Source organism: Panulirus ornatus, chromosome 73, assembly GCF_036320965.1.
Source record: "Panulirus ornatus isolate Po-2019 chromosome 73, ASM3632096v1, whole genome shotgun sequence".
In the NCBI taxonomy this organism is placed as follows: domain Eukaryota; kingdom Metazoa; phylum Arthropoda; class Malacostraca; order Decapoda; family Palinuridae; genus Panulirus; species Panulirus ornatus.
In genome coordinates this window covers 9,729,880-9,743,840 of record NC_092296.1, presented here as the reverse complement: position 1 = coordinate 9,743,840, position 13,961 = coordinate 9,729,880, and the positions used below count along the sequence as shown (strand labels likewise).

The following is a 13,961-nucleotide window of genomic DNA, read 5'->3' as shown; positions in this document are numbered from 1 at the left end:
TATTGGTTCGCTGCCCCGACGACTCATGTTACTGCCACTTCCAGTCCTTCTCCTTCAGTGACTCCATTTCCATTTATAAGTACAATACATTTAAGCTCAAGAGGAATGAGTGGACTTTGCTACAAATATTTCGTCTGAACAACAGCTACAAATGATTATCCTATAAATCTGTCATATATTCATAGAAATTTTCAGTTTTTATGAAAAGCTTTGTACCTCGGAGCACCTCCAGCAATGCCTGGTTCGTATCGGCGACGCAGGCGGCCCAGACGAGGATGTAAAAGATACACTGGAGGTCCTGGAGGGTTAGGAACATGTTGGTCCGTTGCCCCGACGACTCCTGCTGCTGCCGCTTCCAGTCCTTCTCCTTCAGTGACTCCATTTCCACTTATAAGTACAATACATTTAAGCTCAAGAGGAATGAGTGGACTTTGCTACAAATATTTCGTCTGAACAACAGCTACAAATGATTATCCTATAAATCTGTCATATATTCATAGAAATTTTCAGTTTTTATGAAAAGCTTTGTACCTCGGAGCACCTCCAGCAATGCCTGGTTCGTATCGGCGACGCAGGCGGCCCAGACGAGGATGTAAAAGATACACTGGAGGTCCTGGAGGGTTAGGAACATGTTGGTCCGTTGCCCCGACGACTCCTGCTGCTGCCGCTTCCAGTCCTTCTCCTTCAGTGACTCCAAATCCACCTATAAATACAATACCTTTAAGCTCAAGAGGAATGAGTGGACTTTTCATAGGTAATTCCCTTTCTGTTAACTTCTTTGATTACGACTTTGCTACAAATGTTCCAGTGAAACAAATCATTACATGGAAGAATGTAACGTTCATTTGCCACAACTCACCTTTAGAGATAATCCAACGATATCGTCATGATACGTCTCTTGTCAATCCTCTGAGGTTAATACAGCCCTGAAATGTAAGATATTGTTGGTCATGATGGCTGGCACTTCGTCTGAACAACAGCTACAATTGATTATCCTATAAATCTGTCGTATATTCATAAAAATTTTCAGTTTTTATGAAAAACTTTGTATCTCTGAGCACCTCCAGCAGTACCTGCTTCTTAGCGGCGATGCTGGCAGCCCAGGCGAGGATAAGGATGTAGATGTCCTAGAGGGTGAGGAACATGTTTGTCCGCTGCCCTAACGACTCACGTTGCTGCCGCTTCCAGTACTTCTCCTTCAGTGACTCCATCTCCACCTATAAATACATTACCTTTAAGCTCAAGAGGAATGAGTGGACTTTGCTACAAATGTTCCAGTGAAGGAAAGTATTTCATGGAAAAATTTAACTTTCATTTGCCACAACTCACCTTTAGGGATAATCCAACGACATTGTCATGATGGCCGGAACATCGCCTGAACAACGGCTAAAATGATTATCCTATAAACCTGTCGGCATATATTCATAGAATTATTCAGTTTTTATGAAAAGCTTTGTACCTCTGAGCACCTCCAGCAGCGCCTGGTTCCTAGCGGCGACTTTGGCGGCCCAGAGAAGGATGTAGAAGATTCACTGGAGGTCCTGGAGGGTGAGGAACATGTTGGTCCGTTGTCACGACGACTCCTGTTGCTGCCGCTTCCATTCCTTCTCCCTCAGTGACTCCAAATCCATCTATAAATACAATACCTTTAAGCAAAAGGAATGAGTGGACCTTTCATAGGTTATTCCCTTTATGTTAACTTCTTTGATTACGACTTTGCTACAAATGTTCCAGTGAAGCAAATTATTACATGGAAGAATGTAACTTTCATTTGCTACAACTCACCTTAGGGATAATTCAACGATATCGTCATGATGCGTCTCTTGTCAATCTTCTGAGGTCAATATAGTCCCGAAATGTTTGATATTGTTGGTCATGATGGCTGGCACTTCGTTTGAACAACGACTACAAATGATTATCATATAAATCTGTCATATATTCACAGAAATTTTCAGTTTTTATGAAAAGCTTTGTACCTCAGTGCACCTCGAGCAGTGCCTGGTTTTTACCGGCGACGCTGTCGGCCCAGGGGAGGATGAGGTTGCAGATGATGTCCTAGAGGGTGAGGAACATGTTTTTCCGCTGCCCCGACGACTCATGTTGCTGCCGCTTCCATTCCTTCTCCTTCAGTGACTCCTTCTCAACACAAATACATTACCTCTAAGCTCAGGAGGAATGAGTGTCTTCTACTACAAGTACACTTCCAGTGAACCAAATTATTACATGGAAATATGAAACCTTCATTTGCCACAACTCATATTTAGGGGTAAGCCATCGATATTGTCATGATGGCTGGCACTTCGTCTGAACAACGGCTACAAATGATTATCCTATAAATCTGTCATATATTCATAGAAATTTTCAGTTTTTATGAAAAGCTTTGTACCTCTGAGCACCTCTAGCAATGCCTGGTTCGTAGCGGCGACGCAGACGGCCCAGACGAGGATGTAAAAGATACACTAGAGGTCCTGGAGGGTGAGGAACATGTTGGTCCGCTGCCCCGATGACTCCTCCTGCTGCTGCTTCCATTCCTTCTCCTTCAGTGACTCCAAATCCACCTATCAGGTCAAGAGGAGTGAGTGGACTTTGCTACAAATGTTCCAGTGAAGCAAATTATTACATGGAAAAATGTAACCTTCATTTGCCACAGCTCACCTTTAGGGATAATCCATCGACATTGTTATGATGGCCGGCACTTCCTCTGAACAAGGGCTACAAATGATTATCCTATAAATCTGACGTCATATATTCATAGAAATTTTCAGATTTATGAAAAGCTTTGTACCTCTGAGCATCTCCAGCAGTGCTTGGTTCTAAACGGCGACGCAGGCGGCCCAGACGAGGATACAAAAGATACCCTGGAGATCCTGGAGGGAGAGGAACATGTTGGTCCGCTGCCCCGACGACTCATGTTCCTACCGCTTCCATTCCTTCTCCTTCAGTGACTCCATCTCCACCTATAAATACATTACCTTTAAGCTCAAGAAGAATGAGTGGACTTTTCATAGGTTATTCCCTTTCTGTTAACTTTTTTGATTACGACTTTGCTACAAATGTTCCAGTGAAACAAATTATTACATAGAAGAATGTAACGTTCATTTGCCACAACTCACCTTTAGGGCAATCCAACGATATCGTCCTGATGCGTCTCTTGTCAATCTTCTGAGGTCAATACAGTCCTGAAATGTATAATACTGTTGGTCATAATAGCCGGCTCTTCGTCTGAACAACGGCTACAATCGATAATCCTATAAATTTGTCGTCATATATTCATAGAAATTTTCAGTTTTTATGAAAAACTTTGTATCACTGAGCACCTCCAGCAGTACCTAGTTGTTAGCGGCAACGCTGGCGGCCCACGGGAGGATGTAGAAAATACACTGGAGGTCCTGGAGGGTGAGGAACATGTTGGTCCGCCGCCCCGACGACTCACGTTGCTGCCGCTTCCAGTTCTTCTCCCTCAGTGACTCCATCTCCACCTATAAATACATTACCTTTATGCTCAAGAGGAATGAGTGGACTTTGCTACAAATGTTCAAGGGAAGCAAATTATTACATGGAAAAATGTAACCTTCATTTGCCACAACTCACCTTTAGGGGTAATACATCGACATTGTCATGATGGCCGGCACTTCGTCTGAACAACGGCTAAAATGATTATCCTTTAAATCTGTCGGCATATATTCATATTAATTTTCAGTTTTTATGAAAAACCTTGTACCTCTGAGCACCTCCAGCAGCGCCTGGTTCTTGGCGGCGACTTTGGCGGCCCAGAGAAGGATGTAGAAGATTCACTGGAGGTCCTGGAGGGTGAGGAACATGTTGGTCCGTTGCCATGACGACTCCTGTTGCTGCCACCTCCAGTCCATCTCCTTCAGTGACTCCAAATCCACCTATAAATACAATACCTTTAAGCTCAAGACGAATGAGTGGACTTTGCTACAAATGTTCCAGTGAAAGAAATCATTACATGGAAGAATGTAACTTTCATTTGCCACAACTCACGTTTAGGGATAATCCAACGATATCGTCATGATACGTCTCTTGTCAATCTTCTGAGGTCAATACAGTCCTGAAATGTATGATATTGTTGGTCATGATGGCCGGCACTTCGTCTGAACAACGGCTACAATCGATTATCCTATAAATCTGTCGTCATATATTCATAGAAATTTTCAGTTTTTATGAAAAGCTTTGTATCTCTGAGCACCTCCAGCAGTACCTGTTTCTTAGCGGCGACGCTGGCGGCCCAAGCGAGGATGTAGAAGATACATTGGAGGTCCTGGAGGGTGAGGAACATGTTGGTCCGCTGCCCCGACGACTCACGTTGCTGCCGCTTCCAGTCCTTCTCCTTCAGTGACTCCATCTCCACCTATAGATGCATTACCTTTAAGCTCAAGAGGAATGAGTGAACTTTGCTACAAATGTTCCAGGGAAGCAAATTATTACATGGAAAAATGTAACCTTCATTTGCCACAACTCACCTTTAGGGATAATCCAACGACATTGTCATGATGGCCGGCACTTCGTCTGAACAACGGCTGAAATGATTATCCTATAAATCTGTCGGCATATATTCATATTAATTTTCAGTTTTTATGAAAAACCTTGTACCTCTGAGCACCTCCAGCAGTGCCTGGTTCGTAGCGGTGACGCAGACGGCCCAGACGAGGATGTAAAAGACATACTGGAGGTCCTGGAGGGTTAGAAACATGTTGGTCCGACGACTCCTGCTGCTGCCGCTTCCATTCCTTCTCCTTCAGTGACCCCAAATCCACCTATAAATACAATACCTTTAAGTTGAAGAGGAATGAGTGGACTTTTCATAGGTTATTCCCTTTCTGCTAACTTCTTTGATTACGACTTTGCTACAAATGTTCCAGTGAAACAAATCATTACATGGAAGAATGTAACTTTCATTTGCCACAACTCACGTTTAGGGATAATCCAACGATATCGTCATAATACGTCTCTTGTCAATCTTCTGAGGTCAATACAGTCCTGAAATGTATGATATTGTTGGTCATGATGGCTGGCACTTCGTCTGAACAACGGCTACAAATGATTATCCTATAACTCTGTCGTCATATATTCATAGAAATTTTCAGTTTTTATGAAAAACTTTGTATTTCCGAGCACCTCCAGTAGTACCTGGTTCTTCGCGGCGACGCTGGCGGCCCAGGCGAGGATAAGGATGTAGATGTCCTAGAGGGTGAGGAACATGTTTGTCCGCTGCCCCAACGACTCACGTTGCTGCCGCTTCCAGTCCTTCTATTACCTTTAAGCTCAGGAGGAATAAGTGGCCTTTGCTACAAATGTTACAGTGAAGCAAATTATCACATGGAAAAATGTAACCTTCATTTGCCACAACTCATCTTTAGGGATAATCCAACGATATTGTCATGATGGCCGGTACTTCGTCTGAACAACGGCTAAAATGATTAACCTATAAATCTGTCACCATATATTCTTAGAAATTTTCAGTTTTTATGAAAAACCTTGTACCTCTGAGCAACTCCAGCAGCGCCTGGTTCCTAGCGGCGACTTTGGCGGCCCAGAGAAGGATGCAGAAGATTCACTGGAGGTCCTGGAGGGTGAGGAACATGTTGGTCCATTGCCCCTACGACTCCTGCTGCTGCCTCTTCCAGTCCTTTTCCTTCAGTGACTCCAAATCCACCTATAAATACAATACCTTTAAGCTGAAGAGGAATGAGTGGACCTTTCATAGGTTATTTCCTTTCCGTTAACTTTTTTGATTACGACTTTGCTACAAATGTTCCAGTGAAACAAATTATTACATGGAAGAATGTAACGTTCATTTGTCACAACTCACCTTTAAGGGTAATCCAACGATATCGTCATGATGCGTCTCTTGTCAATCTTCTGAGGTCAATACAGTCCTGAAATGTATAATACTGTTGGTCATAATGGCCGGCTCTTCGTCTGAACAACGGCTACAATCGATTATCCTATAAATCTGTCGTCATATATTCATACAAATTTTCAGTTTTTATGAAAAACTTTGTATCTCTGAGCACCCCCAGCAGTACCTGGTTCTTCGCGGTGACGCTGGCGGCCCACGCGAGGATGTAGAAGATACACTGGAGGTCCTGGAGGGTGAGGAACATCTTGGTCCGAAGCCCCGACAACTCGCGTTGCTGCCGCTTCCAGTCCTTCTCCCTCAGTGACTCCATCTCCACCTTTAAATATATTACCTTTAAGCTCAAGAGGAATGAGTGGACTTTGCTACAAATGTTCAAGGGAAGCAATTATTACATGGAAAAATGTAACCATTTGCCACAACTCACCTTTAGGGATAACCCAACGACATTGTCATGATGGCCAGCACTTCGTCTGAACAACGGCTAAAATGATTATCCTATAAATCTGTCGGCATATATTCATAGAAATTTTCAGTTTTGATGAAAACCTTGTACCAGCAGCGCTTGGTTCCTAGGGGCGACTTTGGTGGCCCAGAGAAGGATGTAGAAGATTCAATGGAGGTCCTGGAGGGTGAGGAACATGTTGGTCCGTTGCCACGACAACTCCTGTTGCTGCCGCTCTAGTCCTTCTCCTTCAGTGACTCCAAATCCACCTATAAATACAATACCTTTAAGCTCAAGACGAATGAGTGGACTTTGCTACAAATGTTCCAGTGAAACTAATTATTACATGGAAGAATGTAACGTTCATTTGCCACAACTCACCTTTAGGGATAATCTAACGATATCGTCATGATGCGTCTCTTGTCAATCTACTGAGGTCAATACAGTCCTGAAATGTATGATATTGTTGGTCATGATGGCCAGCATTTCCTCTGAACAATGGCTACAAATGATTATCCTATAGATCTGTCGTCATGTATTCATAGAAATTTTGTTTTTATGAAAAGCTTTGTACCTCTGAGCACCTCCAGCAGTACCTGGTTCTTAATGGCGACGCTGGCGGCCCAGGCGAGGACAAGGATGTAGATGTTCTAGAGGGTGAGGAACAGGTTGGTCCGCTACCCCGACGACTCATGTTGCTGCCGCTTAGAGTCCTTCTCCTTCAGTGACTCCATCTCCACCTATGAATACATTACCTTTAAGCTCAGGAGGAATGAGTGGACTTTGCTACAAATGTTCCAGTGAAGGAAAGTATTACATCGAAAAATGTAACCTTCATTTGCCACAACTCACCTTTAGGAATAATCCAACGACATTGTTATGATGGCCGGCACATCGTCTGAGCAACGGCTAAAATGATTATCCTATAAATCTGTCGTCATATATTCATAGACTTATTCAGTTTTTATGAAAAGCTTTGTACCTCTGAGCACCTCCAGCAGTGCCTGGTTGTTACCGGCGACGCAGGCGGCCCAGACGAGGATATAGAAGATACTCTGGATGTCCTGGAGGTTGAGGACCATGTTGGTCCGTTGCCCCGACGGCTTCTGCTGCTGAATCTTCCAGTCCTTCTCCTTCAGTGCCTCCAAATTCATCTATAAATACAATACCTTTAAGCTCAAGAGGAATGAGTGGACTTCTCATAGGCTATTCCATTTCTCTTAACTTCTTTGATCACGACTTTGCTACAAATGTTCCAGTGAAACAAATTATTACATGGAAGAATGTAACGTTCATTTGCTACAACTCACCTTTAGGGATAATCCAACGATATCGTCATGATACGTCTCTTGTCAATCTTCTGAGGTCAATACAGTCCTGAAATGTATAATACTGTTGGTCATAATAGCCGGCTCTTCGTCTGAACAACGGCTACAATCGATTATCCTATAAATCTGTCGTCATATATTCGTAGAAATTTTCAGTTTTTATGAAAAGCTTTGTATCTCTGAGCACCTCCAGCAGTACCTGTTTCTTAGCGGCGACGCTGGCGGCCAAAGCGAGGATGTAGAAGATACAATGGAGGTCCTGGAGGGTGAGGAACATGTTGGTCCGCTGCCCCGACGACTCACGTTGCTGCCGCTTCCAGTCCTTTTCCTTCAGTGACTCCATCTCCACCTATAAATACATTACCTTTAAGCTCAAGAGGAATGAGTGGACTTTGCTACAAATTTTCCAGGGAAGCAAATTATTACATGGAAAAATGTAACCTTCATTTGCCACAACTCACCTTTAAGGATAATCCAACGACATTGTCATGATGGCCGGCACTTCGTCTGAACAACGGCTAAAATGATTATCCTATAAATCTGTCGGCATATATTCATATCAATTTTCAGTTTTTATGGAAAACATTGTACCTCTGAGCACCTCCAGCAGTGCCTGGCTCGTAGCGGCGACGCAGACGGCCCAGACGAGGATGTAAAAGATATACTGGAGGTCCTGGAGGGTTAGGAACATGTTGGTCCGACAACTCCTGCTGCTGCCGCTTCCATTCCATCTCCTTCAGTAACTCCATCTCCACACATAAATACATTACCTTTAAGCTCAAGAGGAATGAGTGGACTTTGCTACAAATGTTCCAGTGAAGCAAATTATTACATGGAAAAATGTAACCTTCATTTGCCACAACTCACCTTTATGGGTAATCCAACGATATCATGATGCGTCTCTTGTCAATGTTTTTAGGTCAATACAGTCCTGAAATGTATGACACTGTTGGTCATGATGGCCGGCACTTCGTCTGAACAACGGCTACAAATGATTATCCTATAAATCTGTCATATATTCATAGAAATTTTCAGAATTTATGATAAGCTTTGTACCTCTGAGCACCTCCAGCAGTGCCTGGTTCTTATTGGCGACGCTGGCGGCCCAGACGAGGATGTAGAAGATACACTGGAGGTCCTGGAGGGCGAGAAACATGTTGGTCCGCTACCCCGACGACTCATGTTGCTGCCGCTTCCAGTCCTTCTACCTCAGTGACTCCAAATCCACCTATAGATACAATACCTTTAAGCTCAAGAGGGATGAGTGGACTTTTCATAGGTTATTCCCTTTATGTTAACTTCTTTAATTACGACTTTGCTACAAAGGTTCCAGTGAAGGAAAGTAGTACATGGAAGAATGTAACGTTCATTTGCCACAACTCACCTTTAGGGATAATCCAATGATATCGTCATGATGCGTCTGTTGTCAATCTTTTGAGGTCAATACATTCCTGAAATGTGTGATATTGTTGGTCATGATGGCCGGCACTTCGTCTGAACAACAGCTACAAATGATTATCTTATAAATCTGTCATATATTCATAGAAATTTTCAGTTTTTATGAAAAGCTTTGTATCTCTGAGCATCTCCAGCAGTGCTTGGTTCTAAACGGCGACGCAGACGAGGATACAAAAGATGCCCTGGAGATCCTGGAGGGTGAGGAACATGTTGGTCCGACAACTCATGTTCCTACCGTTTCCATTCCTTCTCCTTCAGCGATTCCATCTCTACCTATAAATACATTACCTTTAAGCTCAAGAGGAATGAGTGGACTTTGCTACAAATGTTCCAGTGAAGCAAATTATTACATGGGAAAATGTAACCTTCATTTGCCACAACTAACGTTACGGGTAATCCAACGATATCGTCATGATGCGTCTCTTGTCAATCTTTTAAAGTCAATACAGTCCTGAAATGTATGATACTGTCGGTCATGATGTCCGTCACTTCGTCTGAACAACGCCTACAAATGATTATCCTATAAATCTGTTGTCATATATTCATAGGAATTCTCAGGTTTTATGAAAATCTTTGCACCTCTGAGCGCCTCGAGCCGTGCCTGGTTCTTAGCGGCGACGCTGGCGGCCCAGACAAGGATGTAGAAGATACCCTGGAGGTCCTAGAGTGTGAGGAACATGTTGGTCCATTGCCCCGACGACTCCTGCTGCTGCCGCTTCCTGTCCTTCTCCTTCAGTGACTCCATCTCCACACATAAATACAATACCTTTAAGCACAAGAGGAATGAGTGGACTTTTCATAGGTTATTCCCTTTCTGTTAACTTCTTTGATTACGACTTTGCTACAAATGTTCCAGTGAAGCAAATTATTACATGGAAGAATGTAACGTTTATACGCCACAACTCACCTTTAGGGATAATCCAACGATATCGTCATGATGCGTCTCTTGTCAATCTTCTGAGGTCAATACAGTCGTGAAATGTATAATATTGTTGGTCATAATCGCCGGCTCTTCGTCTGAACAACGGCTACAAATGATTATCCTATAAATCTGTCGTCATATATTCATAGAAGTTTTCAGTTTTTTTGAAAAGCTTTGTACCTCTGAGCACCTCCAGCATTGCATGGTTCTTAGCGGCGACGCTGGCAGCCAAGGCGAGGTTAAGGATGTAGATGATGTCTTAGAGGGTGAGGAACATGTTTGTCCGTTCCCCGACGACTCGCGTTGCTGCCGCTTCCAGTCCTTCTACTTCAGTGACTGCATTTCCACCTATAAATACAATATCTTTAAGCTCAAGAGGAATGAGTGGACTTTTCATAGGTTATTCTCTTTCTGTTAACTTCTTTGATTGCGACTTTGTTACAAATGTTCCAGTGAAGCAAGTTATCACATGGAAGAATGTAACGTTTATTCGCCACAACTCACCTTTAGGGGTAATGCAACGATATTGTCATGATGCGTCTCTTATCAATATAGTCTTGAAATGTATCATACTGTTGGTCATGATGGCCGGCACTTCGTCTGAACAACGGGTACAAATGATTATCCTATAAATCTGTCGTCATCTTTCATAGAAATTTTCAGTTTTTATGAAAAACTTTGTATCTCAGAGCCGTTATTATATATGTACATATATATATCTAACCCTGAGTCACCCACTCATAGCGTTCTCGTACCTGTCAAGTGATACAATTAAATAATCATACAACTAATATCTCTTCAACAATATCTAAGATTCTTGGGTGACGTTTTGCCCATACTTGGCTGAGCATAAGAGAGATTATTACAAGGAGAATACGGTCACTGAGTATTGCCACAGATCCTGAGGTATGGCAGGGAGGGCATCGTCCATACAACTAAATGTTTCTTTATCATTTTGTCATAAGGAATTCTATGATGTATTCATCGACACTTAAAGTTCAGGTACTGAACTGCACCATTACGAGGAGAGATATTCCCCACACCGATCTTCAAGGATATTGACCATTAGCCCACACCGATCTTCAAGGATATTGGCTGTTAAATCATGAACACTGAAGGAAGCCACTTTTACACTCACTGAGCTATTTCGCGCCACTAATTCTAAGCAAATCAAAGTAAACAGTGATGTGTGTATGCGCCACTTCAGACCGCGCATGGGCAAGAGGCAAAAATGTCACACTGAGCACGCACATAAAAGATAAAACTTAAGCTGAGCATCAATACTAACTGAAACCTGAGAGTATGATACTGTTGCGTGAGGAATGTACGTTGGCATTGGATGGGGACCAAGTTGTCGTCTGCACGTAAACGAAGTACACGTTTCAGGAATGCAGTTTGGCCCATGAGCATACCTGGGCCTTTCTCGACTTCCAGAGTCTGTATACCTGAAAAATTGCGTTCTAACTCGTGAAACAGCATCATGTAAATACATATATACTTTTCAACAGGTTGTGTAGCAATGAAATGATCAATATAAAGGGACTAAGGTTGTATAGTTGTCAAAAAATGGTGCGAGACGAAGCGGTTGTTTCTCACGTTCACCTTGAATCTGAAAGCACGAAAACATGGTCGGACGTTCTCACTGGTGTTGTATGCGGGAAAGCTCAAACACACACACACACACACACACACACACACACACACACACACACACACAAAATATGTATATCATCGATTCCCTAAAGACTAAAAGATCGGTAAATACTGCTATTTGCACTTAACGTATACTTATTGACCACTAATCCCGGAGTGACAATCTAGAATAGGCCAACCCGGTAGCTGTGAATGTATGATAGAATGCCAAGTTTAGTTCATTCATATTTGTCAATTTCTCTAAATTTGGAAGAATTCCCGATTCTGATCATTGTTTCTGTAGCTGTATCATATGTGGCAGAATGTATGTCTCATGTATCGTGTGTGGCACAATGTTTGTCTCAGCATTCTTAATAGCATCTATACTGAAATTTTCAAGAAAATCCATATAAAAAAAATCTTGAAGATCCATATAAAAAAAAAATCACGAAAATTCCAAGGCTATATATAGCCTTGCATTTTCCTCAGATTTTCGAGTTCTTCAGATTGTAATGATAATCTGAGTATAGATGGTATCCATATGTTGATCACGTACTTCGAATCAAAACGCTACATTTCCTAATATTAACCGTGTTGTTAGCACTTTAAGTGATTACATTAATAATCGTGTGCTAATTACTCCATTAATTAGAATAATTTCTACATTTTGACCACAGATTCTTATTCAGCACAATAATATCTATACTGAAATTTTCAAGAAGATCCATATAAAAAAAAATCACGAAAATTCCAGGGCTATAGCCATGCATTTTCCTCAGATTTTCAAATTCTTCAAATTTTAATGAAAATCTTTGTATAGAGGGCATTCTTTATGCTGATTACGTATTTCCAATCAAAACACTACATTTCCTAATATCAAACGTGTTATTAGCATTTACATAAATTACAATAATATTCGTGTGCTATTTACTCCACTAATTAGAATAACTTCTACATTTTGACTACAGATTCTTATTCAACATGCTTGATAGCATCTATACTGAGTTTTCAAAAAAATCCACATAAAAAAAATCACGAAAATTCCAAGGCTAAAGCTTTGCATTTTCCTCAAATTTTCAATTTCTTCAGATTTTAATGAAAATCTGAACATGGATGGTTTTCTTTATGATGATCACGCATTTCGAATCAGAACACTACATTTCCTAATGCTAAGCGTGTTATTAGCACCTTAACTAATCGCATTGATATTCGTGTGCTAATTACTCCACTAATAAGAATATTTTCCACATTTTGACCACAGATTCTTGGCAGGCGTAATAGCACCTATACTTAAATCTTCCAAAAAATTTATGCCCTCCAAACAATCACTAAAATTCCAAGGCTCTAGCCTTGCAATTTCTTCAGGTTTTCATATTCTTCAGATTTTTATGAAAATCTGAGTTTAGATGGTTTTCTTTATGCTGATTACGTATTTCGAGTCAAAACACTACATTTTCTAATATCAAACGTGTTATTAGCACTTAAATAAATTACATAAATATTCGTTTATAATTACTCCACTAAATAGAAAAAAATTTAAATTCTGACCACAGCATCTATACTGAATTTTTTAAGGAAATCCGTTCTATCAAAAAATCACGAAAATTCCCAGGCTATAGCCTTATATTTTCCTCAGATTTTCAGTTTTTCAGATTTTAATGCCAATATGAGTATAGATGGTATTCTTTATGCTGATTACGTATTTTGAATCAAAAAACTACATTTCCTAATATTAACCATCTTATTAGCACTTTACTTAATTACATTGATATTCGTGTGCTAATTACTCCACTAATCAGAATGATTTCTACATCTTGACCACAGATTCTTATTCAGCATTCTTAATACCATGTATACTGAAATTTTCAAGAAAATCCATGCAAAAAAAAACATGAAACTTCCAAGGCTATACCAACATTTTTCTCAGATTTTCAAATCCTTCAGATCTTAATGAAAATCTATGTATAGATGGAATTCTTTATACTGATTACGTATTTCGATCAATACACTACATTTCCTAATATTAACCGTGTTATTAGCACGTAACTACATTAATGTTCGTGTGCTAATTACTACATTACACAAATCTTTAAATTTTGACCACAAATTCTTATTTAGCACTCTTAATAGCATCCATACTGAAATTATCAAGAAAATCTACATAAAAAAGAAATCACGAAATTTCCAAGGCCTTTGCATTTTTCTCAGATTTTCAAATTCTTCAGATTTTTATAAAAATCTGTCTAGATGGTTTTCTTTATTCTGATTACGTATTTCGAATTAAAACAACATATC

At 40.9% G+C, this 13,961-nt stretch overlaps 1 protein-coding gene across 32 annotated transcripts in view; it reads right to left on the bottom strand.

The window, feature by feature from the left end:
- Positions 1–13,961, bottom strand: part of LOC139748170 (uncharacterized) — a 33,706-nt gene continuing 19,745 nt past the window's right edge. Inside the window, exons 3-34 of one of the 32 annotated variants that reach the window (XM_071660927.1) lie at positions 11,323–11,479; positions 10,020–10,382; positions 9,692–9,878; positions 9,039–9,385; positions 8,711–8,882; positions 8,522–8,585; positions 8,246–8,403; positions 7,854–8,003; positions 7,637–7,703; positions 7,309–7,480; positions 6,923–7,066; positions 6,708–6,774; positions 6,309–6,595; positions 6,051–6,200; positions 5,834–5,900; positions 5,506–5,677; positions 5,152–5,285; positions 4,935–5,001; positions 4,485–4,778; positions 4,223–4,372; positions 4,006–4,072; positions 3,722–3,893; positions 3,330–3,479; positions 3,114–3,179; positions 2,786–2,957; positions 1,786–2,558; positions 1,460–1,631; positions 1,074–1,217; positions 860–926; positions 532–703; positions 217–387; positions 1–52 (exon numbers count right to left, since the gene is read on the bottom strand). In XM_071660927.1, coding sequence (XP_071517028.1) covers positions 24–52; positions 217–387; positions 532–631 — 300 coding nt within the window. In that variant the 5' untranslated portion in view covers positions 632–703; positions 860–926; positions 1,074–1,217; ... (25 more) ...; positions 10,020–10,382; positions 11,323–11,479 and the 3' untranslated portion in view covers positions 1–23. Of the gene's footprint in view, positions 62–216; positions 388–531; positions 704–859; positions 927–1,073; positions 1,218–1,459; positions 2,559–2,785; positions 2,958–3,113; positions 3,180–3,329; positions 3,480–3,591; positions 4,073–4,222; positions 4,373–4,484; positions 4,779–4,934; positions 5,002–5,151; positions 5,286–5,505; positions 5,678–5,833; positions 5,901–6,050; positions 6,201–6,308; positions 6,596–6,707; positions 6,775–6,922; positions 7,067–7,308; positions 7,481–7,636; positions 7,704–7,853; positions 8,004–8,115; positions 8,404–8,521; positions 8,586–8,710; positions 8,883–9,038; positions 9,386–9,497; positions 9,564–9,691; positions 9,879–10,019; positions 10,383–10,538; positions 10,635–11,322; positions 11,480–13,961 lie in introns of those variants that run through there. The other 31 variants (XM_071660895.1, XM_071660897.1, XM_071660915.1 and 28 more) reach the window with 31 other exon arrangements.